The sequence below is a fragment of the Trichoderma harzianum genome, assembly GCF_003025095.1.
Source record: "Trichoderma harzianum CBS 226.95 unplaced genomic scaffold M431scaffold_19, whole genome shotgun sequence".
NCBI lineage: Eukaryota > Fungi > Ascomycota > Sordariomycetes > Hypocreales > Hypocreaceae > Trichoderma > Trichoderma harzianum.
Window position 1 is genome coordinate 261162 of NW_020209267.1, and position 27937 is coordinate 289098.

At 51.6% G+C, this 27937-nt stretch overlaps 11 protein-coding genes across 11 annotated transcripts; 3 read left to right on the plus strand and 8 right to left on the minus strand.

Annotated features, from left to right (window-relative positions):
- Positions 1-66: 66 nt before the first annotated feature.
- M431DRAFT_98050 (hypothetical protein) lies at positions 67-1243 on the minus strand (the record flags this gene model as incomplete). The annotated part of the gene is made up of 2 exons (XM_024924994.1): positions 67-1026; positions 1169-1243. The coding sequence occupies 2 exons, from the start codon at positions 1241-1243 to the stop codon at positions 67-69; spliced, it is 1035 nt and encodes a 344-aa protein (XP_024768977.1).
- A 253-nt stretch (positions 1244-1496) lies between these two features.
- On the minus strand, positions 1497-2415 carry M431DRAFT_277406 (hypothetical protein). The gene has a single exon (XM_024913992.1). It carries the CDS (start codon positions 2218-2220, stop codon positions 1750-1752), a length of 471 nt encoding a protein of 156 aa, XP_024768978.1. The 5' UTR covers positions 2221-2415; the 3' UTR covers positions 1497-1749.
- A 1728-nt stretch (positions 2416-4143) lies between these two features.
- On the minus strand, positions 4144-4513 carry M431DRAFT_277461 (hypothetical protein). Its single transcript, XM_024913994.1, has one exon. It carries the CDS (start codon positions 4469-4471, stop codon positions 4190-4192), a length of 282 nt encoding a protein of 93 aa, XP_024768979.1. The 5' UTR covers positions 4472-4513; the 3' UTR covers positions 4144-4189.
- A 1406-nt stretch (positions 4514-5919) lies between these two features.
- Positions 5920-8516, plus strand: M431DRAFT_486919 (hypothetical protein; the record flags this gene model as incomplete). The annotated part of the gene is made up of 4 exons (XM_024916440.1): positions 5920-6300; positions 6434-8159; positions 8228-8354; positions 8420-8516. 4 exons carry the CDS (start codon positions 5920-5922, stop codon positions 8514-8516), a joined length of 2331 nt encoding a protein of 776 aa, XP_024768980.1.
- A 1942-nt stretch (positions 8517-10458) lies between these two features.
- M431DRAFT_486920 (hypothetical protein) lies at positions 10459-11448 on the plus strand (the record flags this gene model as incomplete). Its single annotated transcript, XM_024916441.1, has 4 exons — positions 10459-10537; positions 10648-10743; positions 10815-11008; positions 11080-11448. 4 exons carry the CDS (start codon positions 10459-10461, stop codon positions 11446-11448), a joined length of 738 nt encoding a protein of 245 aa, XP_024768981.1.
- An 856-nt stretch (positions 11449-12304) lies between these two features.
- M431DRAFT_98020 (hypothetical protein) lies at positions 12305-13318 on the minus strand (the record flags this gene model as incomplete). Its single annotated transcript, XM_024924991.1, has 2 exons — positions 12305-12822; positions 13204-13318. The coding sequence occupies 2 exons, from the start codon at positions 13316-13318 to the stop codon at positions 12305-12307; spliced, it is 633 nt and encodes a 210-aa protein (XP_024768982.1).
- An 819-nt stretch (positions 13319-14137) lies between these two features.
- Positions 14138-16886, minus strand: M431DRAFT_126596 (hypothetical protein; the record flags this gene model as incomplete). The annotated part of the gene is made up of 5 exons (XM_024912290.1): positions 14138-14419; positions 14534-15263; positions 15326-16151; positions 16247-16643; positions 16794-16886. 5 exons carry the CDS (start codon positions 16884-16886, stop codon positions 14138-14140), a joined length of 2328 nt encoding a protein of 775 aa, XP_024768983.1.
- Positions 16887-19822: 2936 nt separating this feature from the next.
- Positions 19823-21513, minus strand: M431DRAFT_10180 (hypothetical protein; the record flags this gene model as incomplete). The annotated part of the gene is made up of 3 exons (XM_024911351.1): positions 19823-20752; positions 20830-21365; positions 21435-21513. The coding sequence occupies 3 exons, from the start codon at positions 21511-21513 to the stop codon at positions 19823-19825; spliced, it is 1545 nt and encodes a 514-aa protein (XP_024768984.1).
- Positions 21514-22289: 776 nt separating this feature from the next.
- On the minus strand, positions 22290-24919 carry M431DRAFT_513062 (hypothetical protein). The gene has a single exon (XM_024919947.1). The coding sequence runs from the start codon at positions 24508-24510 to the stop codon at positions 22618-22620; it is 1893 nt and encodes a 630-aa protein (XP_024768985.1). The 5' UTR covers positions 24511-24919; the 3' UTR covers positions 22290-22617.
- Positions 24920-25097: 178 nt separating this feature from the next.
- M431DRAFT_20735 (hypothetical protein) lies at positions 25098-26442 on the plus strand. The gene is made up of 2 exons (XM_024913409.1): positions 25098-25620; positions 25677-26442. Exons 1-2 carry the CDS (start codon positions 25441-25443, stop codon positions 26055-26057), a joined length of 561 nt encoding a protein of 186 aa, XP_024768986.1. The 5' UTR covers positions 25098-25440; the 3' UTR covers positions 26058-26442.
- Positions 26036-27500, minus strand: M431DRAFT_543338 (hypothetical protein; the record flags this gene model as incomplete). The annotated part of the gene is made up of 4 exons (XM_024921151.1): positions 26036-26481; positions 26542-26794; positions 26863-27392; positions 27473-27500. 4 exons carry the CDS (start codon positions 27498-27500, stop codon positions 26387-26389), a joined length of 906 nt encoding a protein of 301 aa, XP_024768987.1. The 3' UTR covers positions 26036-26386.
- Positions 27501-27937: the final 437 nt, after the last annotated feature.

Below are 27937 nucleotides of genomic sequence, written 5' to 3' on the forward strand. Positions count from 1 at the left end.
GGACAGTGAGGCATTACGGGATGCCAATCACAGATTAGGAGGGTATGCTTCGTTGGTGTTGGTTCATCAGGGTCGAGGCTCATCAAACGTAAGGCGCTTCCTGGCCACGCTGCGGGGAGTGCGAGCGCCGGTGAGGGGGTTTGGTGTCTTCCAGACTTTTTGAGCTGGGCTTGGGGTAATGTTGACAAAGTCGGCAAAGTCGAAGCCTTGTCCAGGGGTGTTGGGGAAAGGATTGCCTCCTCCAGGCGTGGTCATCATGGCCGAGGGCAGATCCAGCTTGCTGTTCTTGGGCGGTGGTGTCGACGGCCGCTCCATCCGAGACCTGTTTGGCTTGACCGCTGGCGACGGCGATGCTGCCAGGTACAGCAGAAGATCCGCCCCCTCCTGGCCACCCTCGGCGCCGTCTCCCCTCTTTCTCAAGGTCCGGGACTGCATTGGCGGCGTGCGAGGCGGAGAAGACCGAATGTTTGCAGCAAACGAGTGTGCAGGCAAAAGATCGTCATCGTCCTCATCCGGGGCGGTGAAATTCGGGTGAGCATTCAGCTCGCTGGTCATTCGCCGCTGCTGGAAGAATGAGACGTCCGGTCCGGCCGAGGTGGTGAAGTGTTGCTGCCGCCGGGGCTTCATGGGGGACGAATGCGTGAGCTGGTGTCCATCCTTCCACAGGGTATGCCCGCCAAATGACTTGTGCGTTGTCGGGGAGCCGCGGAAGCGCTTGGTAGGACTCGAGGCGTTGTTGTCAAACGAGGCAAAGTAGGTGCGTTTGCGATGCCCGGAGCTGCCATTGCTTGAACCGATGGCGTCGGAGAACAAGGGTGCCTTGAGGGGAGAGCTCATCAGCGTCTTGGTCGGGTACGGCAGGTCGGATGCACTGGACGAAGAGTCGGAGAGAACATCGCCCTCGTAGAGACGCTTGCGGCGGACTTCTTCCACCTTGGGTTCGATGAGGTCGAGCGTGAGGTCTTCCCAGCCATGCTTGGTCTTGAATTGCGCAAGTGCGAGGCGGTTCTGGAGTCGGCGGGCAATCTATGTCAAAGCTCCTGTTAGTGAAACTGGATGACTCGGAAGCAGGAGGAGAGAAAAAAGAAGGCCAGAACTCGTCGCTGGCATTGATGCTGCAGCAAGAAAAAATGTGCAAAAATGATGGACGGAGAGAGTGCATGCATACCTTGCTGACTTCTGCACGCTTCAAGACGCAGTCGGCTACATCCTGCGGTTGCTTCTTCAAAGGCGAGGCCATCATGGTGAACCAAAAATTTGCGAGAAGGCCCCTAGCAACTACGGCCTTGAAGGGACTGGATAAAGGTCTACAGCGCCTGGAATTGTCCCTCCTGAATGATGGATATGCCAACCAGCTTCTTCCCTTCCTGGAGACGCTCCTTTTTCTTCTTATTTTCCGGCGCGGGTGAAGACGGGAGTTGGTGGAAGTGCAGGGCGATGAAAGGCTGTGAGGAGGGCAAAGTGTGTGTGCGTGAAAGAACGGAAAGGTCAGGTCAGCACAGGTTGTGGAGTTGCGAAACGGGCGGCTCTGTGGCCTGTACGAGTACAAGCGACAAGGTACAGGTAGGGAAGAGGGAGGCAGCAATGCGCTGGCCGTGCACAAAGGCAAATAAGTCAGCGCCTTGCCCAACGCTCCGTTAGTGCCAGCTTAGCACCTACCGACCGGTTGCCCACAGCAGCCTAGCTGGCTTTTCTAGGGGCCGTTGTATACCGCTGCACTGGTTGGTTGGCCAGCTGCAAAAGCCGCTACTATTTGGGCGGTCTGTTGGATGGGATGGGATGATTACGGTTGAGTGAGCTGGTGGGATGAGATGGGATTGATTGATGCAATTCACTTGAATTCGCCTTGGTGTACAAAGGGGCAGAGTACACATGGACTTGAAGGGAGTTGAGAGAAATTTCAAGACTCGGTCTCAGTGAAATGCCATTTGATACACCCAACGGAGCGGGTCCTCCCATGGAGATGCAGCCGTTGCTGCAGTTTCGAGACATGTGGATTTGCTCCCCCTTCCTCGTTCTTCTTGTCTCTCTCTTGACTGATACATGTAGCACATGTAGTACACACATGAATACTGACGGGAGTATCCCTTCTCTTGGCATGAGACCCTGAGGTTCACCGTCCAAATTACTCGCATTCCTCCACTCGTGTGCATTGGGCCATGCCGGAACCATGAGCTGAGCGCTGACATGTTTCTGGTTGGCCCTTGCAGCCGGCATCATGCGACAGCTGAGCTGTTTGCTCTCCGCATGGGGAAAAAAGGAACAAAAGCCACGCCGATCGCCTTGTGGGAGATGCTTATCATCTAGGTATGATTTGGGCTTAACTATCCTCGAGCTATAGTATCTCAGTGGGAGGCAGAGTTGACACCGCTCTTGTGAGCAAACAGTTTCGCATACACGAGGAAAGCGAGAGACGAATGATATAACATTTCGGTGACGAGTTCTTTGTAGGTCGGCTGGAAAAGGAGATGTCGTGCATGTGTAGTCACGGCGACGCCCCTCTCTTAGATCCTCGAACTAGCAGTGTTATGTTGCCGGGATATCCAAGAACGAGATGTTCATCCGAGCACCAGGTTCCTTACCTTGGATTGTTGTCGTTGGGTCATGATATCAAGTACCCAGTACTGTGACTGCTGTAACTTGTGCATTGGCCATTGAAGAGGGAAAAGAATGGCAAGATTGAGAGCGGAGTGCTTGGTATATCTCTATGGATGTGATCATGAAGATGGAGAAATTGTGACGGAGTACTGCTGACCCTGGTCGCCCGCCATTAGCCGTCAGTGATGCTACAGCTACTATTCCGAAAGCGCAATTGATGTCATCAAAAGCGACTGGTCTCATATGCATGAGCATAGGGGGAGAAAAGCCGTTGAGCTGATAGACCAGCCTAAAACATCTATGATTGTCAGTCACCGCAGTGAGGCAAAATTGAAAGAACAAAATGAAAAAAAAGTTTCGTCCTAGGTCAGCTTGCTGTGCTGCATGCGGAACCGCATAAAAAGTGGCTGGTTGATCCGCACTTCTCGTCAAGAGAATTAAAAGCGCAGGGCTGGTGTGATATGGATGTCCAGATTGAGGTGCCCAGTTGAAACGTTAGGCTCCATGGGGGCTAGGGTGACAATTTCCTCGCCAAAATCGAGATCTGTCTAAGTTTGAGACCAAGGCTGATTCAGGCGATTTTATTAGTGAGGGCGTGACGGCGACGGGAACTCTAAACACGGGCACAGAGTTTGGGCGATGTGGGATGAGGTGAGATGGATGAAATTGATGGCCTTGGTAAGGTGAGATGAGATGAAAGAGCTAAAACTTTGGGCTTGCTAGGTCCGTCTTGTGTTTTTTGATCTCGGGACCTGTGCCTGAAAGACTGGAATGCAGCGGTCGCCGTGCCCTGAAGCTTTAGCGCTCCGACCGAGCTGGCCTTCGTGGATCTTGGTCTCTGCAGGCACTTTAAGCTAGCGCCTCCAATCGGCGATCAGCCTCTGGCGACCTGCTAAACTGGCCGCTATCAAAGTGAAACTGGGACCGTTCGAGGCTGGAAATCCGCGTATTAGACGGGCTAGATAGTGAGCCTCGTATGGGCGCTCGTGATAGGGCAGAAGGGAATTGCACCAGGAGACATGAGTGTGGGACCTTGGCGAGCCATTGTGGAGTGGCTTGTCTTCAGGCTATACAGTATGCAGCTGAGCCTTGACAGGTTTTTGTCATGGGAAGCTTCAACTTGGCCATGTTAGAATTTATCCTAATTGTCGGTGGCTGCGTGGCCCCGGGTCGAGGACAGCCGATTGTTCCTAATGCGGCGGGTGATGTGCACTACTAGGCATTTACGAGTTGAATGTCACATCGGATATTCAGAGTACGAGGAGATGTTCGTAACATGCTTGTGCGATAGAGCAATGCGAGGATTGGATGCATTGATATGAGATATTTGATTGCTTGCGATGTCTTGATGACGCCATGCATTTCTCAGGGATTGCAACAAAGTGGATGTGTAGCCCGACTATATACTCCATACACGGCCGATAGTGTGTATTGATAGCTGCGTTCAACTAACTTGAATTCTGCGGCCAAGCCCAAGCCGCAGCTGCAGGTTTCTAATCATTACAAGGATAAGGGGGAAATGAAGAAAAAAAAAAAAAAAAAAAAAAAAAAAAGTCATCAGTCCAATGTTAACTCGGAGTACTCAAAGGGGCTAACTGGCGACGGGCTTCTGTTTTTTCCGGCTCTTGCTCGAGAAGCTGCCACGGCGTTGATGCTCCGCAGAGAGTTCACAACCAACTGCTGCACGCAAGCCCCGATTTCTCGAGATTCCAGAACCGGCATACACGAATGAAGATTCAAGGGCGGGGGTGTTTCTGTTCTGGATCCAGAAGCCGTAAGCCGAGCCGATGAGCCCACACAGCCACGCCCCTGTGCAAGCACCAACAGGCAGGCGGTTGCGAAAGTATGCAGATTTTATTGATTCTTTTAGCATCAATGCACTGTATTGATTTCATTTCACATCGATTTCAATGGCACATGTACTGATTTGTTGATAGTTAGGAATTGTACATTCATGAGTTATAGTAGTCTTGTAATGGTGAGACCACATAACTAAAGCAATAGATCCCAGCGGTCGGAATCTTGTACCGATCATCCCCTTTGACTCGTATCGTTCTTCTTCCCCCTTCATCGAGGCAAATTGGAGGTCTGCAACGGCCAGCCTAGCGCCCGTAAGATCTGCTCCAAGCACCACACCTTGACACCCTCAAAGAACCGCTTCGTTTGACATAAATAGCCACAAATAGCGCCACGGCACTTTTTGCGTCGCGAATTGGCCAATCCGTCTGGCGTTCCCCCCACAGGCATTTAGACCCGTCAAAAAGGTGCTCGAAAAAAAGCTTCAAATCACAATGCGACGTCATCGTTACGGCTGTAACCTCGCCCGCCAATTTGGCCGAGATGTGCTCGCTTTGGCCTGTCTGCAGCCAGGCGGATACGGGAGTTGCAGCAGTAGCAGAGAAAAAAAAAATAGCTCCGCATGCTACGTAGCAGGCATTGGATGGCATAAGTGACTGCGGGATGGCTTTAATACGGGCTGTCTAGGGGAAGCTTCTCCTGACCATTGCGCTTATCTTTTTCTCCTTCACCCCTCGAGATACTGCAATTCGACTGATGTGGTGACGCGTGTCCGGCCTGAACGCTGATCTTTCCGTCTTTTTCGCAATCAATCGGATTGTCCTGTCCACTCGCAAAGCCCCGAGCTCGCACGCAGGTGGGCAACAAAAGCGCCTACCGTCCACTCGCTCGATCTCGCAGTCGAAGTTGCTGCTTGTTCCTGGGTTTCTCCTCCTTGACTCTCTCTTCTTAACCTCCTCCCCCTTGACTCTCTCACAATCTCCCCAATCTCCGGGCTTGGTCTTGCCTCAGTGTCCTATAATTAGAGCCCGTCTCACGCTCTCGACTTCCTGACGCTGCCTCGAACCTGTTCACTAAAACTTGCCCCCCTGGGCGTCAGCATCCACCAGCGCTCTCGCGTCAGCCACAGCCCCCGATTGACAAACCGGCATCTATCGCCTCTATTCTGTAGTATCTGCTTTACTCTCGCTATATCACGGATTAGCCTCGTCAACTGTGAGACTATTGTGAATCACCAACCTGTAGCTGCTTTGGGTCTTGGGTTTATGCAGCTGGTCAATCACGCCTGGCGCCAACTCCTTCATTTTTGGTGCGGCTGAGCGACAGTTCATCCAGATTTGACAGCTCATCGACATCGACTGCCGTTCGTTTCGTTTCACCACGGTTCTCTCTGCTCCGACTGCGGCAGAGAAGCAAACAATCAAGCGAGCAGGCAGCCATTCGCTGTCGACAAGGAAACAAAACTACCGTCCTTGTCGTGTATACATACACCTCCGCCATCGCCTTCGCCTCACTTTCGCAACCATGGCCCCTGCATTTCTCTCCCTCAAAGACTTGCGTCGCCGGTCCAGAGCAAGTTTCCGAACAGAAAACTCAAACGATACTTCCAGCGATGGCACTCTGAGCCATGAAACCAATGACACCACACCGTCAAGCGGCTCGTTAACACCGCCTTCCATGGCCCAGTCAGATCCCGCGCTCAATCTACAGGTCAAGGACAGCAATGGGTCTGGCCAGTATCCAGCTCAAGCTCCAACCCGACCCATGCTGATGCCTGGCGGAAACTCCAGTCGATACAGCGTCTCGGGCATGTCAGGCCTTGGATCTCCTGCGCCCAACGGAAGGACCAATCTGCCCGTCTCCCAGTATGCTCCTCGTGTCCAAAACATTGCGGAAAATGCATGGGTACGTTGCGCGAGACCCTTGTCGAAAAATCCCTATCCCATTGCGCTGCATTGATTGCACCGGGCGTTCGAATGGCTCAAAATTGGACGACCAGCGTTGTGATGTTCTTGACAGTGCTAACTTCTTGAGATAGGTATACCAAAAGGTTCTCTTGTTGCACGGTACAGTTGGAGAGACAGAGCAGAACCACCTTGAAGGCACTGTCACCATCAGCAAACTCGACGACTCCTTTCCACCGACCAGCTGGCCCGTATGCAATTCTCACTTCAAAGCTCTTCTATATCTGCAACCTGGCCCCAACAAGATTAGACTTGAATTCTCCAGCCCGAAACTGGCCAACAGCTCGTCTTCAAACAACATCCATGCCTCTTACCTTACTCTTCACATGGTACCTTCGTTAAACGCACCTCCGTTGCAGCTCGCCATTCTGCTAGGCAAAGACTCACCCGGGACATTTGATGCAACGCCGTCGCGGGCCGAAAGGGAAGGCAATGGCTTGGAGACGGCTGTTAAGAAGTTTCGAATGGCCGCCTATCTCTGGCAGGCATTTACCGCAGAACAGATGTGGAGGCACAAGCTTGGGCGACGAACATTTCGATTCGAAGAGGAATGGACGTCTGGTTCTGCCAATCTCCGCGACAGAGAGAATGGCATCATGAGATCTGAAGCCCGCGTTCACATTATCCGATCCGACAAGACGGTGGCGGAGCTGCAGGATCTTAACAAGGCGCAACAGTACGACAAGGCCACGGATAAGAATGCTCTCTTCGACATTGCTTCAGCAGCAGTCAAGAAGCATCTGAACCCACTGCCTGGCCAGAAGCAATATGTTGCAGTTCTCCTGCTCGATGCTCACTGGGATAAGGACGCCAAAACCATTCGAAGTCATGCCGCACTTGGCGGCGGCAGCGGAGAACTACAATTGGGCATCTTTGGGTCACACTGCTTGCACAGCTATCCCGGCTGTTTTGAGGAGGTCGTGCCAGCTTTTACCGATTGCACACCGACGGACACGGCGCATGTGGCCAACGACTGCAACGAGGCGGGAAGCTCCTGGGAGGCGGCAAACATTGGCATTGGCGCGCATCTGCACGAAGTTGGCCATTTATTTGGATGCCCCCACCAAGAAGGAGGAATTATGCTCAGAGACTACGTTGTTCTTAACCGAAGTTTCGTGGCTCGTGAAGCGTATTCCACCAGAACCAAGTCCAAGGGAGGGTTGGCTTTGCAGGCAGATGAATGCGGCTGGCATCGTCTGGACTCTCTTCGCTTCCGAGCACATCCTGCCTTTAGGCTGCCCAACGATGCCCCGATGAATCCCGACGAAAGCGTCCAGGCATTTGCCATTGACGGCGGTAACGTACTGGCCGTGGCACAGACTGGAATTTCCTTTATAGAGATTTACGGAGAGGGAGACGATGTGTGCCGTGCATGGATCGAGTATATGCCGGACAACAATAGTCCCATTCAGCGGCAAGTGACAATGACCGAACAGGACTTGCGGGCACGCTTGCCAGAAGCGAAGAGAAAGGGACGTGTGAGGGTGTCTATCAAATCCCACGGCGGAGGATCTTTGGATATCGATGACTTCAAAGTATTTGCGTCAAAGCAGTCATCGGTGAAGCTGCCGGGCGGCAAGGTCGCCTTCCGGTGCAAAAGCCTTGGACAGTCGAAGATGCAGGGCAGCGAGTCCCAAGAGGCAATCTTCACCAGCGCTGTGAAGCAAGACCGGGTCATGTCTCGCGTTATTGTGTATCACGGCTCAGCACTAGATGGGCTAGAGTTTGTTTATGACGATAACTCGACACAGCTGTTTGGCAAGCGGGGAGGCAAAGAAGGAGGTGATACATTTGAATTTGGTGAGTTTATTTATATTTGAAGAGAATGAAAGAAACTTCAAGCTGACCACACGTTATTAATCATGCAGACATCCGACGCGGAGAGTACCTCAGTGGTTTTGTCGTGAGGGCTGGCTTTTGGATCGATGGCATCCAGCTCTTGACCAGCCTTGGTAGAAAATCAGCCATGTTTGGAAAAGCCCATGGTGGTTCTGCGTAAGTCATTGCAGCCCATTTGACGTGTCAAGGCAGGGCAAAGTAACGCTGACATTGCGATACAGACACACTCTGATACCTCCTCGAGGCTATACTATCTGCGGTGTTGCCGGCACATGTGGCGCGTGGCTGGACGGCTTCTCCATTCTCATCAAGCATTAAGACTGTGCCAATTTTGACGCAGGTCGAGAACAGAAACACAAACAAACAAGATTTATGCATCTTGCATCTCATTTATGGATTACTCGAGCATTTGGACCTAGCTTGCCTTGGACGGTTTTTTTTTGGTTTTTAGTTACAACGCAGAAGAGGCAGGCAAGCTAATCAATGGAGCGGAGAGCGAGATGGATGTACAGACGGGGTTGACGCTTTTCTTTTTTCACACCACACACAAAAAACAGGTACACGGATGAGAAAGCACTGGGTTTGCTAGCAGCAACCCGTGTCTGGCGTTTTGGGTCGAATTTTGTCGCTCCCTTTTCTCTTTCTTTCATATGTTGCAAGGATTGGGCAAAGATACCCGCTGGAAAACTAGTCTGCACTTTTTGTGAAGGTCACAGTTGAGTAGGAACTGTGGGTATGTTGCTTTTTGGGAGAGAGGCTCAGTGTGGAAGAGAAGGGGGGACGAAGCTGGGCAGGGAAACTGTACACATTGGTTTCCGTTTATATTCTTATTTTACGTCTGATTGGGGACATTGATAGGGTCGTCAGTATCGGGCTAGAATACCTAATAATCACTACAGGATATTGTTGCATCGTTGTGTCTCTCTTGGAGTTTAATGTTTGGGCTTGCCGCTACTAAAATGAGAGTGTGTCTGAGGGGCAGTCAGGATATATCCTCGCTTCTAGTGTTAGTCATACATGTATGTGACATTACTGATAATATTACTGATAATATTTAACAATACTAATAAGCGTCTGTATTAACTTTATATTCAGAGTCGCGTGTCTCTCTTGAAGTTTGAAGTCGTGTGAACAGTGTCTTAGATGCTTGGCCGTGATCATTTGCATGTGATGGCGTATGTAATCCTTTGATCAGCTGTGTGTGTGCTGGCTGCAGAGCGTCACGTGAAACGCCACAATGCGCGCAGCAAGTGTTTGGGGGCTGAGCTTCTCTTGACCTGACATGGCTCAAATCCGGAGCTTGTTCAGCTACAGTACGGATAAAAAGCAGGGCAAAGGCAAAGGAGAGAAACGATGACGGCATCCCCACCCAACCAACTACGTAGTAGTGCATGAGGCACTGTAAATCGGTAGCAAGTCCTCGCTACTCGGGGCGTACAGTACAGTACATTCATTGGATGTCATTCTTACTAAGATGGTTGTTTGTTTGGCAGGGATTTGCTTATTGTCTGCTCGTCATGGTGTACCTATGTCGTGTGGCTGAATATGTGATAAGTGTGTGCGCATGGCATCGTTGACATCAGAGACACGGCGCTGGTACATACACGCTGGTAGCACGTTTGGCTTGTCGCAGAACTGGCAGCTGCTGGCCCCCAACCAACGAGTAGCGATTACCTACCAGCTAGCATTAAACTCTGTACCCTATCCCGTGAATTGGCCGTGCTTGCGCTGTATCAGCAGGTACTGGATACCGGCCATCTGCCAGCCAGCCCGGTAGTTGGGACAAACAAGTTGAGCCAGGGCTGTGCCAAATTGGCAGCAGCGCCACCCGACCCTACTAAGGTTGTTTCGCCTAGCAGCGGACAGCTAACAAGTACAAGTGCCGTGTCCAATGTTAGAGGTACAGTACAGTAGAGCATTTGCAGGTGCAGCAGCTGCCCCTCGCGCGTCTAGACTATTTTTTTTCTTTCCATCCTCTTCCTTGTCCTCTTTTTTTCTTTTCACAGACGTCACCGTCACCTGTGATTGAGGTTTCGTGAGATCCACACGGGTTGCTTCTATTCTCTTCTTCTCCACAACTTGAAACTCGAGTTCTTTTTTCCTACTCTATTTACCTTTCCGAGGACACCTCGAGCTTTGCGCGCTCTTTGATCTACTACTGCTGCTCTCTCCATCTCACATACACACAGCCGAATAGACGGACAAAAAGCCTCTCTCTTTCTCTGAGCCTCGATTCGCACGCCATACAATCAGCTTCGCCATGTCAAAACGATCCAGTGCCGCCTCGGCGGGTGAGAACGGCGTGACCTCGAGAGAGTCGCCGCCGCAAAACCTACCAGGTACGGGTTCTCTCAGCTGCGACTATCGTGTTGCGAAATAGTGTTGGGGATAGGCCATATATTTTTGTCGAGCAGAAGCTAACCTCTCTCTCCTTCTATCCATTCAACAGCCATTGATAAGCAAAAGATGCTTCTTTCTGCAGACGTGGGCCATTTCTCGCTGGTACGGGCCATGCACCTCGCAGATCTCATTACTCTTATGAACGGTGGGTTCCCTCCCCTCGTTTTTGTTTGGCGACGATTGATTTGCTGACGTTGCATGTGATGCTTGGCATAGGCTTCTGCGGTGTCATGTCGATATTCTCGTCCTTACACTCGTGCCTCGACGCCCCCAATCGAGAGAGCCATTTGGGGTGGGCGCTGGCATTTTTGCCATTTGGCCTGTTCTTCGACTTTCTCGACGGCAAGGTTGCCCGATGGAGGAAGAAGAGCAGCCTCATGGGCCAGGAGCTGGATTCCCTTGCCGACTTGGTACGTTGTCCTGTCTATACACTACTTGCCAGCAATTGAGACATGCATACTGACCGCCATGTTTGTGGTAGATCTCGTTTGGTGTCGCCCCCGCCATGGTGGCCTTTTCAATTGGTCTTCGGACTACTGTCGATACCGTCGGCCTCACCTTCTTCGTCCTGTGCGGCCTGACCAGACTGGCCCGCTTCAACGTTACCGTCGCGGTTTTGCCCAAGGACGCCAGTGGCAAGAGCAAATATTTCGAGGGCACCCCCATTCCGACGTCGCTGGGCTTGGATGCCCTCATGGGTTACTGGCTGAAGCAGGGCTGGATCTTGGACAACATCCCCTTTGGCACCTTGCTTGAGGGCACTCCGCTCGAGTTCCACCCCGCCGTGCTTTTGTTCATGATTCACGGCTGCATGATGACCAGCAAGACGATTCGCATTCCAAAGCCCTAAACCAGGCGACTGCATCAGCCGTAGCAAGTTGTAGCTTTATTTATTTATTTTCTAATTCTTGGTCTCCCTGGATATTCGGCTGCGACAAATGGGGCTAGAGGTTCAATGGTCTGCTTGGTTTACGATCAAGAAGAGCTGGCGCATACGAAATTGTTCAATCGTGTTTGGCTAGGTGGCTGCTTGGCAAGCGCCTTGAAGTATGGATAAACATTATGGCGGAAGGCATGGGGTTCTTTTTATATAATGGATAGCTACTCTCCTATACAAACGGAGGTTTTCCTTTTATGGCACTTGAGGCTCGAGGAGGAGATGATATGGTCTGCATAGCATACTGCGAACAGAGATTATGATACCCCCATGTTAATCCCTATATTTTGTGTCACCGTGGAAGTGACTCGTGTTTGGTAAGCCCCAAAGTGATTACATTTATTTGTCTACATTCGCATCACATTTATACCGCTCTTTTTTTTCTTGCTATTTCGTACATGAATTCTTCGTCATGCCTTGTTCGAGACAGCAGCACACCCGGGATTGGGTGGGAAGAGAAGGGGGGAAATGAAGATGACGAGAAAACCCAATTCAAGTACGATGAGGAATAAACCGAGCCATTAAACGCCGTGAAGCCCTTTGTACATATAAAAATCTCTCCCTCCTCTCCTTTTTTTCGTTCCCAAGAAAAGCTGCTGTCGGCTGCTTTCTTCCAATGTCCAGTTTCTTTCCTTTCTTTCTTTCTGTCTTTCCAATTCTTCGGGGAAGATGATCCCCCAAAAGTTGTTCAGCGAGAGAGAAGAAAAGAGAAGTGGGCAAATCGTCTTGAGAACGTCTTTCCTTGTTTGTTTCTCTCTTCTCCTTTCCTTTAGAATCCACGTCCTCCCCTGCTGAAGCCGCCACGTCCCCTGCCTCCACCGGCACCGCCTCTGGAGAAGCCGCCACTGCCTCCACGGCCACCACGACCGCCGAAGCCACCACCACCACCTCGCGAGAAGCCTCCACGGCCACCACCAGGACCACCACGTCCACCGCGAGAGAATCCTCCACGACCGCCTCCACGGGGGCCACCACGGGAGCTGCCTCCCGCGCGCTTAGGCTTGGGCGCACCGGGCGGGGGCTTGGGCTTGGGCAGGAACTTGTCGAGGGGCAGCAGCTTCTCGGGGGCGATGTAGAACTTGTCGCCCTCCTTGAAGGAGGCGGCCTGGATGCCCTCGGAGGGCTTGACGGTGAAGAAGACCTGGTTGATGGGGCCGAGGACCTCGTCGACTTTGCCGACGGCCGTCTTGTTCTCGAGGAAGATTTGGGCGTTGAAGTGGGGGACTTTGGGGTTGATGGACTCGCAGACCATTTCGCCCTCGCAGGCGTGGACGAACTTGCCCATTTCTGTTGGGGAGGAGAGTGTTAGCTGTCTGTGTGTGTGCCTTTGTTTGTTTGAATGTCTTCTCTCTTGCTGGTTGGTCTCTGTCTCTGTGCTGAGGGCTGTCTTCTGCTGGGTCTTTTTTTCTTTTCTCTCCTTTCAGTTTGAAGCCATTGTCCATTGCCATTCTAAAAAATGAGCGACAAAAGCCCTGGGAAAATCCCAAAAAGAAGTAACAGAGAAAGAGAAGCGCTAATCGCAACGCCTTCTCTCCCTCCATCCAAGAGAAATTTTTCAAAGAGCCAACCACCAGTAGAAGCAAGAGCCTCAACAGCAGAAAACCTGCCGCAAAAGAGAACAAACCCAAAATAAAATCATATCAAATAAAAGGGGGCAATTGGCTTTACCTAGAACCTGCGCCGGCGGGCCCATGTCCCTCTGCTGGAATCCTCCCCGTCCGCCTCGAAAGCCGCCGCCAGACCCTCCACGACCACCACCGCGAGACCCGCCTCGGAAGGACATTGTGTGTATTGCTGGAATTATTTATTTATAAATCGAAAGTGAGTGATTGGGCCGAGCGGGAGAAAGAAAAAGAGGCCAATTGTCGGGGGCCTGCTTTCTTTTGGCGATGTTTCGTTCCCTCGTCGTCGTTTGAAACTTTTTTTTTTTTTACTAGAGCGTCTCCAATGAATGGTGTTGAAATTTTTTGGCGAAAGGCTGCTTGGTTAGAGGGAGCTTGTCGGATTGGGAAGATTTGATTGGCTGGTGCGGAATAACGTTCCAGCGGGTTATGCGTGGTGGGGCGGGAAGATGTACCCAAGTACCTCGTTCTGTACATTGGTACATGCAGGTTCATGTGAAGTTGGCTCACAGCAGTTTGTGTAGGAGTGTGTGTGAACGTGTATAACAAATAATAAGAGACTGGCATTGAGAGATTGTAAGGCTTTCTGCTACCTAAGGTATCAATCTACTTTTAACAAAACATTCAATTCCATCAAATAGCAAAAAACTGCTAGCTGAACCACGCATGGCGAGCTACGGATATACCTAACGAGTGATGCGGTCCTGAAAATCAACTTGCATCGACAACAAAATAACGCAAAGCACAAACGTCTCAGCTGATACAACACTCCGTTGCTGCTCTTTTCTGCATCCCTTGCCTCATTCAGAATCCAACAACACCAAGGACACATTGTACAAAATGGCAAGACCTAAACAGGTAATCAAGAAATGGTATCCAGATATCGACGTATACCCATTCTCGAGGACAAATGAAAAACACAAAAAGAAACAAAAAGAGACAAAAATTCACATCCATCACATGTAAATCAAATGACGAGCTCAAGGAAAGCTGCCTGGCATCGGTAGGTCCGATACCGTCACTGAACTAGCCGCTCTCTCATCGTTGATTCCGCGAACCGGGTTAAGACCACCCACTGGCTGTGCAGAGTTTCCCTGGCCGGGAAGAACTTGCAGTCCTGATTCATCAGGCTGAACCTCAGACCTGGGAATTGCATCCGGGGAGAGAGCTCCTGCGCCTCCGACATTTTTGTAGTGTCCGCCGTTGATATCGTTCGTCTCGGACCCCCCAGCTACACCGTTGATAGCGGCTGCATTGTGTTGCTGTTCTGGACTAAGAGCTCTGTTGCCGCCAATGCCATTGACCGGCTGACGAGTGCCGGGGATGATGAGTGGCGTTACAAAGACGTTTCGATGATGGCTTTGACTCTGATCCACTGGCTCGCTTGTGTATGGGTTGACGCCGTCGACCTGGGCCTCGTGGTCGGCAGCAACTGCTTGTGCATGCACGTTTGATATCGGGGTCTCGCCTCTCTGTCCGTACTCTGGATGGCCTTCGTCGTGGTGTGTCAACCTATCCGGAGCATAGGCATCCGTGCCTGATCCTGGTATCGCAGTTGCTGCAGCAATCACCCCGGCTTGTGGCTCCTGGCTGGATCCTACGCTAGACGGGGATTGAGGCACCTGTAAGCCTCGTTGTGCATTGACTTGTATATCGGATGGGAACCGCCCACCTGGTTGGGGTCGCCGCGCGGCTATGTCTGCTCGAGGTCCTGGCGTGACGTCTTGCTCGGTCGCGGTAAATGGCTCCTCGTCCTCTTCCTCATCGAGTCCGTCGCTGCTAGCTGACCGGTGCGATGATCGGCTCGTGCTTCGCCTTGAGTGAGATCGCACAAATGCCGTTCGCTCCTCTGGGGATGTCTCCGTCAGGGCCCTGATGTCCTCGTACCAAGCCATCATCGTATCATGGCTCTCGGCTCGGAACACCCAGGTATGGCCTCGGTGCATGGCGCCAGTCTGTCGTCCCTTGAGAAGAAACTTGTTGGAAGGGCCTCCTTCGCTGGAGCGGGATCCTAGTTTTTGCTCCGGGAGATAGAGGGACATTATGGGGGCCTGCGCTTTGTCTGCCGACTTGAATTCGTGGAGATGCGTTGTCGAAAGTACATACCTAGCATGAACTGTGTTAGGTATTATCTCGTTGAGACATGGGGCAAAAATAGATATACTCACCATCCTGCTGTATAACTCTTCAAGTACTTGCTCTTGCGCTCCAGTAATCCGGCGCGGATTTCTTGCGCCGAGAGATGGTCTTGGCCTGGGTAATGAATCTGCTCGGCCGAGCGCAATGGCATGCTAGGGTTGACCACTCGGTTATCGTTGGCCACAAAGTGCTCCCACTCCTGATCCTTGGGCATCGCAATTGGTCCATCGCGGAGTTCTCCGACCACACTGTGAGCATTGTCGGCCTCACGCTTGAGGATACCAGCGTAGGCATTGTAGGCCTTTTGAATTTCGCCCACAATGATGGATTCGAGCTCGCGTCCTGAGCCCTCGAGGTTGAGATAGGCTTGATGCAGGTAGTTTTCCTCATCGATCTGGCGCTCAATCTGGCGATCGACCGCCAGCCTGAGGAGGTATGGATCCTGCTTGCCCGTTGTTGCGGAGGTGTCCATCTCGTTCTTTCCCAGCGCTTCGGAGAGGACCTTGACAGCCTTGCCGGTGCCGTCCATTTCTTTTTCAACAGAGTTCTTGAAGTCACCGGCCAGGTGTTTGATTTCCTTGATTTTCTGCTGCAGGTCGCTTCTCAGTCCAGTAAGCGCTAGGATGACATCCTCTTCGATTTCCTTGGCCTTTGTGGCCTCTTGAAGGGCTTGCTTGTTATAGTTGCGGATAATCTGAAGAGCATCGTCGATGCCGGCGGTTTGGAGGAACGAAGTCGGGTTCGAAATGTTGTTGGCGACGCTTGAGAGCTTGGCGAGCGACTTGGACTTTTGCTCATAGTGAGATTGTACCTCACGATAGTATGCGATGAGGTCTTTCAGCATTTTTCTCCAGGCTGTCGAGTGTCATACAATGTTAGCGTCAGATGATACAATTCAACGGCCGCAATGCGCCGAGTCGAGTTTGAGAAGGGGGAAGGGTCAAACATACTCTGGAATCTAGCAGCGAGCACATCGGTGGGATTGCCGTTTGTGGGAACCGGGCAGAAGAAGGCGCTGTGCAGCTCGTCGGGATCCGTCGCAGTCTGGAGGGCAAGGCTCCTGACACTGCCAGCTCGTGCGCTGCGACGGCTGCTGGATCGCACCATGCTGCCGGTGCCACTGCGCCGTAGCGAAGCCTTCTTCTTCAACGTATTGCCTCTCTGAGGCAGGGCCCGATCATCGCCAGCCGCATAGCTGTTGACCGAGTTGGAGCGCTGCATGGCCGATGGCCCGGCGGCGGCAGAGGCAGACATGACTGGGGGGCTTTGGCCACGGGGGCCGTCGATGATGGAGCTTCCGCGCCGGCTGGCGTCCCACTCCTCGTTGAAGCGCCCTGGAAGAGGACTCTGGCGTCTCTGAGGCGATGCGTTATTCGAGCGTCGGCCGGCTTCGAGGTACGTGGGCTGGGGTTGGTAGGAGAGAGGTCGCCTCCCCTTCTGTGACGTCTGGTAGGGCGAGCTGGACGGCTGTCGCTGCGATTGCGACTGTGACGGCACTTGCTGCGGTTGCAGGTAAGAATTGAGCTTGGGCCCAGAGTTCAGATCAGGAGAAAGATGAGTCAATCCCTGGGATTGAGGTGGGTGATCCATTGCGACGATGGTTAGGAGAGAAAGGCGAGTCGCAGCAGAGCAGGGCAAAGCAGAGCAAGGCCAAGCTGAGCTGAGCTGAGCTGAGGAGGAGAAGGAGGAAATGCAGCAAAAGAAGGAAAGCAAGCTCCGAGCAGCCGCACCGCCGAATAATTATAGTTTGCTTCTAATCTGAATGCCAGCCAAGTCGGCGCCAGACCAAGGTTTCGCCTCGCACAAAAATTAGCGAGTGACGACAGCTGGGACGATCACAGCAGCACAAAGAGGCGTTGGTGGGGAGGGGAAGGTTGAGAGACGGTCAACGTCAATCGGCTTTGACTGACGCAATGGCAGTTCAGAGGTGAGACTTTTTGGGCAGCCAAGCAGGTTTTTAGCGCCGTGAAACAAAAAAAAAGGGCAGAATTCTACAAAAAGGAGGCAGTGATAGAAAAGAGAAACAGAAATAGAAAGAGACAGAATAGTTCATTACATGTAAACAGCTTACCAGCCAAGCCGCTGTAAATTGCGAATTTGGTGCTGCCGAGCCACAGGCCACCAAACCAGAACCACCGCCTCGCATCTGCGCAAGATCCATGATTTGCGTCGTACGGGGAGACGGACATGCCCATTTCATGCACGCCATGGAGGGCCCCGTAATACTGCACTGCACTGTACCAGTAGGGCATTAGTATCGCTACTGTACATGTAACATCTACTTGCTCCGCCCCCTCCGATTCCAGCAGCTGCCAAGGTACTCGCAACCCGCAAAGCTCAGAAACCCAGAGGGGGCACGCTAGCGCAGGCACCTCGTCGATACCTGGCATTGTTGCATCACCCGCGTCAACGACTGCGTCACTTGCAGGTACTGGGGGGAACGAAAAAAGAGGCCAGGCCAAGCCAACCTGCGCTGCACCAGTGACAAGCCGCCATCAAGATGATGAATTTGCTAAGGCTGTGCTACGTAGGGCGACAAAGATCGCAAAAGATGGACAACAAGGGCAACATAGAAACTTGTGCGAGTGCGAGTGCGCCGTAAGCAGCGCCCGGTAATACTTATTCCATCCAGTGCCTGTAATCCTTCCACGGAGCGTCCCGGGGCCAAGGGGCAACAGTCTCACTCGATATTACTGTCCTGTTCTGTCCATACTCCGTATACGTGTATGTACTCGTACTTGGTTTGGTTGGCCCTGTCCCCTCAATCAATAACGTGGGCGCTACATTGACACTGACACTGACATTTGACACTTGACACTGACGTGCCCCAAATCTGCACTCTCATGCACAAACCCGCCCGCCCAGCATCCTCTTTTCGCTTACAGCATGTTCCCCTAACAGATCAGAAGTCCTGCTACCCCCATCGTCACTACAAACTCCCACCACCACGCATGTAGCCGCTACATCAACTCTAAACCCAGCAAAAATCCACCTTCAGCTGCTTCTGATCGCCCCAGGCTGGCTCCCTCAGAAGAATGACGTATTAGTCCGTTCCCCTAAAACAAGCGCCAGCCCAGCACAAGCCACACGCCCCTCTTTCCCCCCCCACCAGCCATCTTCTCTCCACCTCAAGAATTCCATCCATTCTGGTGATCGAATCTCGCTGCTCCGGAAGCCTATTTGCTTTGCTTCGCTTGTTTGGAATCGACGGAATTCGTGGAATTCTGAAGAATTTCCCCACTGCGATCGGTTAAGCATCGAGGAAAGACGCTAGCAATCTGGTTGGATCCACTCAATGGGAGTTAGCGAGGTAGCCAGCTCCCAACATGTCTAACCAACACGATATTGGTAGAGTCCTATTCCTTGCAATACCGATTCCATATTGCTTGAAGCAACTGGACTTAATTGCCCAACGAATGCCCCATAACGAAATATCTGCTTACTTAATCTCCCTTTGCGCTGTCTCGATGACGCTTGATAGACCAAGCCGCTCAACTAACAGATACCTTGTCTATGTACATACTTCCACATCGGGATTTCACAGTATCCTTAACTGCACTCGAGACCTGGGAGCCAGATCCATAAGGTTGTCAAAAGCTCCGGCTTTCGGTAACCCAAGTCTCTTCTGGCGGCCGGCCGCAAAACTGGGGACGCTCGGGGCTTCACAGCAATTTTAACTCCCTCCAAGGCCTGGAGGCTACATCAAACTTTGGCTCCATACTCAATACTTCAAATGCAAGCTTGCATGTAGGTTTCCGAAGATGAAGATACATACACCAAAACGTGTAAAAGCAATTACATATTGAAAACTCCGTCAGATACCGAATAGCCTCCTCGTCTCATCGATGACGGTCAACACACCACTACACAAGTCCAGCATTTCAAAACAAGATTCAATTAGTCAATTGTATTGTAGAATAAACGCCCAACGTCACACGTAGCACATTCGAAACCCTATAAAAAAACTAATAAAGTAATAAAAAGAATCAGGGAAAGAAGAAGCAACAAATTCGCCCAAGTCAGAAAAATGCTCCTTGCCTGTGTGCCCCTTGTTACAAGCATCACGCCCAGTAGTAAGACATCGTATGTACGTCTGTATGTACAAAAAAAAAACAAAGAAGAAAAGGTATAACAAGTCCTAAGCAGGCTGCATCTCGTCCCGATAAACACTCTCTTTGTCTATGCTGCGAGGTATTTTCCCTTTACTCATGTTTCTCGTGTCAAACAATGGCCGGCCTGTCGCTGATCAAGTTCGAGAGCTGAAAAATCCGCGTCACTGTGCATTGTACTCCAAAAACTCCAGAAAGGTATCGGCCGTGTACTTCCAAGGAGACGAGGCCACGGATCGGTCAACGTCCCCGAGCGCCAGTAATAAATAGCGTTGGAGCCCGCTTTCAAACAGTCCTCTTGAAAGTAAGAGGGGACGAAATAAAGGAAAAGGGAAGAAGGAAAATGCCCCCTTCCCACAACAAAATAGCTTAACGTACATGATACCGCAAACTTTGGCTACAAACCTGTCGGCCTCCCTAGTGTATGGCTCCCGATAGCTGTTCATCTGATGCCGTTTCTGCCATTCTCACCTTACCATGTCGTCTTGGGGGTGGCGCTTTGGGGGGTGTCCTTTTCGCGGCAACTTTGCTGATGTGTACCGTAGTGGAGGCCACATGCTTAAAAGGAATGCCATGCTTGTGTTTGGGGACCGCTGGTAGAGGCTTCTTAGTTTTGCCAGCATCGTCTTCTACCTCCACGTAACGCTCTGAGTGCTCCATGCCCCCTTTCGAATCATTCTTTCGACTTGGTGTGTGCACACCTGGCTTTTCCGTGACTTCAGCCACATCACTGACACTAACACTGCTGGATGAATCTCTTGGAGAAACACTCATGCCTAGGAGCTTTCGCGCAACTTCTGCCTGTCCCGATGCTTCAGAATCTGCGTCGTCGTCCGCCTCGAGCCATTTGACCCTGGCTATTCGGTCTACCAGTCGGAGGGTTGTCGGGTCAGCAGGAGCAAAGTGGGCGGTGTGGGAGCCCCTCAGGATATTGATCAAGCGGAGAATCTCATCCTTCTTGTAGTGTGGCGGCTGGTTCATCTGCGTATGAGCCAGCAGAGGATACATAATTCGCAGGTACGTATGCCGGAGGGACATTCTCTCATCCGGGAGATCCATCAAGTTTCGAATGAAAACATCCAATAACACTCGCAAATCGTTTGTATAAAAGTATTCGTACGTCGCTTTCGTGGTAAAGAGAAGATACAGAAGCTTGAGGATCAGCAGCTGGAGAGATGTCTCCGTCTCTCGATTCAAGAGTAGAATGATATTCTCCCCAAATGTTCGATACTGTGGTCCGTGGAGACTCAGGCATTTTACAATACGATTTGTTAGAGGCTCGGGCGCCGAGCCGTCCTTCGTCACGGTATCTGTAGACGCAAGCATGTATTGCTCATTCAAGACAAGCTGTTCCCATGTGTCAGCATGCCTGAATGTTGACAGACGGCCAATCCTTCTTCAGTGTAGAGGGCGAGAACACTTACTAGTACTCTAATGGTTGGATAATGGTATGGATCGTTAACGTCGTTGGACACGCCCTCGATTAGGCGAAACAATAAATGTATAAAGTTATCGTCGACCAGTGCCAAGTCTTCCGGCGCAAGCCGCTCTACACGCGACATCTCATACATGAGCTGCAGCAGGAATCGATGGAGGCGCGGGTCATCATCAGAGTCTCGGCTGCTAATCAACTCCAAAAGGCGAGGAAAACATGCTTCCTGGATCATGTGCGGAAACGTCGCCTCGTCCGCGTGGCCGTCGAGCAGGAGCATGCATACTATGGCGTGGAGCGGCCCGGACTCGTCCTCCTGCAGCAGGCTATAGATGAGCTGCTTGCGGACATACTCCTTGTTCCGCTGAAATATGTCGCTCTTCAATAAGATCTGCGAGCACAAGACAACCTCGTCTTGCGACGTGGGTTGCTGCAGGCGCAGCTTGGTGGTCAGATTCAGCCAGGAACGAAGGGCATCGTCGATGGATTCGTGGCTGTCGCAATGTTCCGAGACGCACTTGTCGAGCTCTAGATGGGCGCGCTGCTGTCAGTTTCTGTCTCCCAAGTGTGTTGCATGTCGCTGGTCCATCGACTCACCAGACCACAGCCCATCTTCCTCCTCGGGAGAGAGAGGAGAGAGCGGAGATGGTACCGCCTCTTCTTCGTAATCCGCCATGGCTGCCAGGTCCCGCAGCACGTGGCAGCGACTGCATCTGGCCCTCTACGCAGACGATTTGGCGATAGTTGGCAAACTGGGGAAGAGAAGAAGAAGACCAAGCAGACCAAACCGCGACAAGACCCGCGGCAGGACGAAAGGGCACGTCGACAAAGAAAAAGTGCGCCAGACAGTCGGCAAGCCCCAGTTCCGGTCCCCAAATCCCAGACCCTGTCCCAGACCCTGAACGGGCTCCTGATTCCTGATTGACCGGGTTTGTGATGTTCGGGATGCGAGCGGAATGCAGGCCCCGTTTGATGTGTGGGGTAAAAGGGAAGAAAAGAAGGCGATGATGCTTCGGGATTGATGTTGGAGCCAGCAAGTAGCCTGATGTCACCCAACAGGCGCAGCCGATAAACGGTGGCACTAAGAAAAATTATATTCCAACCGCAAGCCACTAATTACATGCGCCATGCTTGCTAAATTAAGAGGCGCTGACTTGGTACTCCGTATAATCAATTTGATATCAAATACAGCATCAACAGTCTACGGCAGGTGTCTATTAATCTTTGGATGATATCTAGTATAATAGAGGCATAAAATATCAGTAAGAAGGCAATTCTTTTTCATATTTAAATAACCAACGATAAGGACGAATTGACATATCTGCAGCATCTCTCCATCTACTAATGTAATCACGTTCAGTTGATAAGGAGGCACAAGTATCCTTGTCATCACCCCAAACGCCACTTCGTATGAGCCTCCTTTTTCATCATTTCCGCAGTGGCTCCAAATCTCCATCCACGCTTGGCTCCGTGCATCGGTACCTGATAAGACATGTCTTGTCCCTGACATAGGCATCTCCCATCAAGACCCTCCAACTCCAAATTAAACATCATCACAACTCAACATTATCTGTAGGGCTAGTTCTCAACTATATTTTATCTTGTCTACTATTCTATCTACATTCGCAGTGTTCGAGGGTATTCTTCCATCATGAAACCAGCACTCCGCCCGCCTCTTTTGCATATGTACAGCTCCCCACGCCAAACGCCAAATTGCCCATCCCAACCCAACCAAGCCTCCCGCACAGGCAAACCAAGACACCAGATTAACGACATCATTCTATGATTTGTTCTTCTTCTTCTTCTCGGCTCCGCCTTCCTCCTCATAAATCTTCACCTTGTCAGCATAAGCCTCAATATTGCTAACGATATAGTCGGTGATGGTATCTCCTTTGCCGGCAGCGACTCTCAAGATCAGCTCGTTTAATTTCTCTCTTCCTAAAATGTCGACGTGGTCGGCAGTATTGGGGCCGCCTCGCGGACTGAATCGATCAGGCTCGTGGGGCATCTCTACTACTGTGACCTTGGCCCCAGCAGGGTTATATCGTTTCATGTGCCACCCGCGATTGCACATGTAGCCAGCGCTCAAAAGATTCACAGTGCCGTCTCCCTCGCCTAAGATGACGCCATGATCGATGGGACCGTCGGTGAGCCCAACATCGATGGTAATGTTGAGGTTGGTCAATAGAGGTAGGTCTGGCGCTTTGTAATAATATGATCGCTCTGTGGGTTTGCCAACACCATAAAAGCAGTATATCTTGAGATTTGGCGCCAGAGGAAGTCTGCTCTCGAGGGGATTAACCCATTTTCTAGGGTCCTTTTCGTTTGCTTCCACCTCTGCAGAGGTATGGGCAACGCCATGAGAATAGCTTCGTTTAACTTGATCCTTATACCAGTCCTCGGTCGTGTTGAAAAGATACTCCATGGAGGCATCGACGGTAAAGTTTCGATCGGGAGTCGTCCAATTCGAGCCAACCCGAAAGTTGAGAAAGGATCCGTATGTGAAACCTTGGTCGGGCTGGTCATCCGGTGCTCCGGTTAAGTCTCCCCAAACAGCGTTACCTCCAAGAGGCAGCATCGATGAAATGCCCGGCATGGCTCTGAAAATCTCCGCTCGCTCCTCCTTGCTCAAGAACTTTTCCAGCCCATAGATTGCCAAGGCATTAAGCTGTGCAGTATCGCGCATCTCTCCGGATAGTACGGCCGTCAAATCCTTGACCGCACCCAGCATGCAGCCGCTGATATTGATCCAAGAGTCGACATGACGTTCCACCCAATCTCCTCCGCCACGGCCGCCCAGTTCCGACTCAACCCAGTGATAAAAGTAAAAGATGACTTGGCTGCCCATGCTGTGTGAGGCAATGACCACTTTTCTGCCTTCAACTGCAACGGCAGTTTCGATATATGATTTGAGCCTGGTAAAGTATTGATCTCTTACTTCAAGATTCGGATAGGAAAGCCTCCAGTCGTATGCGGCCGTGAACGAGTTTGTGGGGTCGTATCCAAGAGTGGCCAGGTTTTCCAAGACCTTGCTCCAAATCCAATACCCTGTGATGAAAAAGTCGGCTGCGTCAAAGCCCTGAGCAGCACGAAGCTTCACCAAGGGCGGATCAAGTCCAGTTCGCTTGTCCAACATGATGTGCTTTTTCCAAATCTCCTTGTCAAGAACCAAAGCTCTCATCATGGTCCAGCTACCCCACAGCCTCTTTCGAAAATAGGGCCTCGAGATGTTAGCCGTGCCCCAGGACTCCAGGCCCGTTGAGATGACACCCGGAATCATGATCATGGGGTGGTGAGCATCCAGGCCTTCAGCCCGAGCTCTCAAGCCGACAGAGAAAGAGTCATAGGAAGAAGTAACCTCGCGCTCTCCTTGAACGAGCTCTCGCATGTCCTTGACCAGGCCGGCCGGGATAACATCGAGCAGACTGTCCATGGTGAGATCCGTGAGCTCTGGTAGGTCGATCAAATCAGTTGACTTGGCAAAGAAGCCCGCAGCAACAAGGCCACAGAGACCACCCAGCAAGAAGATGAAGGTGTTGCGACGCTTGCGCGCCTTGGGCCCTCGCTCGATTACATGGACGTGGGATGTCGGCGGGGAATCTTCCTTGGAATCCATGGAGGTTTCGGCCGAGCTGGTCTCTGGCGGAATCCGCCTCCGAAGAGTTGTCGCCATGGTCGAAGCCGCCGTGCCAAGCCGCAGGACAAATAAAGATATGCAAGGGGTAAACAAGACGAAGCCGCGCCAGGTGGTCCAAGGGCAAAAGTTGTCCTGGAAGTTGAAAGTTATGAGCAGATTGGTTCAGTCCCAGTTGTCTAAGTAGCGGCTGACGTCAGTACGTTCGTCCGGCACGGGAAGAGCTCCAGCCTTTTTAGTGGCTGCCAGCGCTGTGGAAAGGCCGCTAGAAGTAACTGACAGCGCCAAAAGTTGCTTTTCAGGTTCTCATCTAGAGATCAGGATAGAAGAAGAAAAAAGAGCCCTCGAGGGAGAGAAAGTAGTTATATGCTGTAAACAAGGGGGAACGAAAAAGTCAGACGCGCGGTTTCACTCGTCGGAGCGCCCCAGCAGCCCGTTCCATTGGCTGCGGCAAGTTGCTGGAACCCGGTGTCAAGCATCCATTCAGATCCAAATTGGCTTTCCCTCGCCCGGATCTGGGAATCTCGCTGAGCTGAGCTCCAGTACAGGCACAGCTTTTTTAGCACGTTTTTTCTGCGACCCCCCATTAACATGTGATTGACCGTCACGCGACGGTAGGGAGCCTCCACCCTCGATTTGCTTTAGTCAGACTTACTTAGAGTTGCACCAAAAAGGCCAAAAGTTGCTTGCCAGGCACCCAACCTCTGTTGCCAGGCCTCTCGAAGGATTCCCTGCCTTTTCCGCCGATGCTGACCGGCCTGCCTGGTTGGCTGCCACTTTGGCTTTTTGCTCCCATTGCCGACTCACCGGCCGCCGGTTGAGTCACTCATTGGAGGAGGTGGTTGAACGAGAGAGGGGATAAAGAACGTGGGATAGACGGACAGGTTTCTGGCATCACATCGCTATTTCTTGCACTATTTCCCCAGACGGACAGCCCTTCACCGCAAACCAGCAAACCAGCAAAACACCATGGCAGGGTCGTCGACCAAGCAGCTGCCAGCCAACCTGGAGTATATCCAGTATGAGCACCGGCTGGAGGGCCAGTATCTCCCCGCCATCCGGGCCCTCATCTCAAAGGACTTGAGTGAGCCATACAGCATCTACGTCTACCGTTACTTTCTCTGCCAGTGGTCTCACCTTTGCTTCATGGTAAGCCATCTACCTCCGTCGAGTCTCTCGCCCACAGCAATATCTGATCGATTCAGGCCTTGGATCCAGAGGATTCATCCCTCATCGGCGTCATAGTCTGCAAGCTGGAGGTGCACTCATCTCACTCGCCTCCAACTCGGCGAGGGTACATTGCCATGCTGGCCGTGGCGTCGCATTTCCGTGGGCGGGGAGTTGCCACCGCTCTGGTGAAGAAGGCCATCGATGCCATGGCAAACCGCAATGCCGACGAAATTGTGCTGGAGACTGAGGAGACCAACACAGCTGCCATGAAGTTGTACGAAGGCCTTGGCTTCATTCGATCTAAAAAGTTGCATCGGTACTACCTTAACGGAAATAGCGCCTATCGACTTATCCTCTTACTCAAGGCCGTCGACCCGGATCAAACCTCTCTCTACGATGAACGGCAAGTCACATAGCTTGCATCGAGCTGTTGTCGTGATGTCCATACAAATAGAGAGAAGGAGGTTCCTCGGGGATATATCGGACTGTTATAGAGAGGCGGCATTTGGGTTGGCGTGGCATGGCACGACGTGACATGATATGAAAGTCATTAAAAAAACTTGGCGTTTAGCATATTGGTATCTACTTGTCCTAGCATACATTGTGTTTTATTCAGTCGGCTTGATACTCATGGGTACATCTCCCATTGGTTATTTCGGTATTGGTATCAAAGTATTGCAGCAATTTAGTGTACATTTCTTGTTGTTTTACCAATTTGAGAAGATGATCTCTATTTGGTGTCCTCTCAAGCTCGGCGAGGAAATACGTCGCCAGAGCTATAAATAGATGCCCTCAACCCCCACGCATTGCCGTGCGAAATACCAATATATGTGAATGCATCTGTTGGTGGTGTTTGTCAGTCTTCGATATTAGACATGCACAGAGCAGCAGAGAGCTTACCCGGTTTATAATATATAGGACGGCCTCTGGCCTCTACGAGCTTCAGCTCGCGCATTTTTTGCAAGACGCGCCCAACGTCTGCCTTGTCCGAAAAGTCGGATGTGTATATGCATAGAATGCGATCCTTGCGAGGATCCTCCAATGGCGATCGCGGCGCAACCTTGGCGGCGATGCCAAGCTCATTGTTTGCAGTTGCTTTGGCGACAATCTCCCACATCTCGTTGACTTCCGAAGCTGGGCAGAACAACAGCCACTACAGGTGAGGCTTGGTTAGCAACAAGGTGTCACATCATATCATCGACCAACTGGGACGAATCATACTTTGCCTGTTCGCACCTTAGCGAGATGGGCCAGTTTGAGAATGTCGTCGGTAGCCTGCTTCTGCTCCTTTCTGATTTCCCTCTCAACAACAGGCTTGGCCTTTCCCGACCTCTGCATTCCTTCGATAAACTTGGTGACCAAGTGAAGCCTCTCCAGACCACCTTGAGCGACGATAGCCGTCTTGCTGCCCTCTTCCTCGGGCGCCTCATCTTCATTCCCCTTGGAGAACTGGCTCTGGCTCTCATGCTTGTGTACCCGTTGGATGTAGGGGTTGCATATAAAGATCCATGGCGTATCTGGTGTCTGGTCAGTTGTTGCGGGCGGTAGCCGCGTGAGAAAATCGTCAATCGTCTCCGTCAATTGCCAAGCATACTGTATCCCGGCATATGGATTGTGCAGGTGAGAGGCTTCGTCGATGAAGTTTGTATGGCGCTGCGGACGGCCTGGATGCTCTCGCTGCTGCTGGGCCCATTCGTCCACGTCAAAGTCGGCGACACGCTGTAAGAGCTGCGATGCAACCTCATCATCACCTGAATTGTCCGGTTAGAGATGATACTTTCCAATCTTCCTCCGATCAGAAGAATGAAATATTAGATGAGATTCAAGGTACCATAAAAGTCAGAATCCTCAGAGTCCATGGCGTTGAGCCAACTCGCGCCGCAATCAGGTACCCGACACCGCCGCTACGGCAATTTGGCGTCTTCTGAAGCTCCCGTACAGGCTAACGTGATCGCACACAATTAGTGGGCATCAAAGTGCTTAATTGCTCAGCCGTAGCAGAGGAATGGACTTGGCTGAGCTGCCACAGGAATTGGCCCGGCCAGGTGTGTTTCGGCGAGTGCGTTTGCCCCAAATTACAAGTACAAGCAGCGCGTGGGTGATGAGGCCATGGCATCAAAGTTGCTTGCAAAATATCGATTATTTATCAGGCTTGGTCATAAAAGAAGCGTTAGAACAGGATAATGAAGAATTGTAAAGAGACAAAGGTTCACCCGCGGGGATGGTCTCTTTATGTAGGTGATGAAATGTGATAATCCACGTCTTCGTCTTGGTTTACAACGGCCTCCCCTGCAAG

Bases quoted from the DNA above. Each gene is read 5' to 3' on its own strand.
- M431DRAFT_277461 (XM_024913994.1), bottom strand. From the start codon at position 4,471: ATGCTAAAAGAATCAATAAAATCTGCATACTTTCGCAACCGCCTGCCT.
- M431DRAFT_277406 (XM_024913992.1), bottom strand. From the start codon at position 2,220: ATGATGCCGGCTGCAAGGGCCAACCAGAAACATGTCAGCGCTCAGCTC.
- M431DRAFT_20735 (XM_024913409.1), top strand. From the start codon at position 25,441: ATGGCAGGGTCGTCGACCAAGCAGCTGCCAGCCAACCTGGAGTATATC. The intron at 25,621-25,676 runs GTAAGCCATCTA...TGATCGATTCAG, and splicing joins GGTCTCACCTTTGCTTCATG to GCCTTGGATCCAGAGGATTC.
- M431DRAFT_513062 (XM_024919947.1), bottom strand. From the start codon at position 24,510: ATGGCGACAACTCTTCGGAGGCGGATTCCGCCAGAGACCAGCTCGGCC.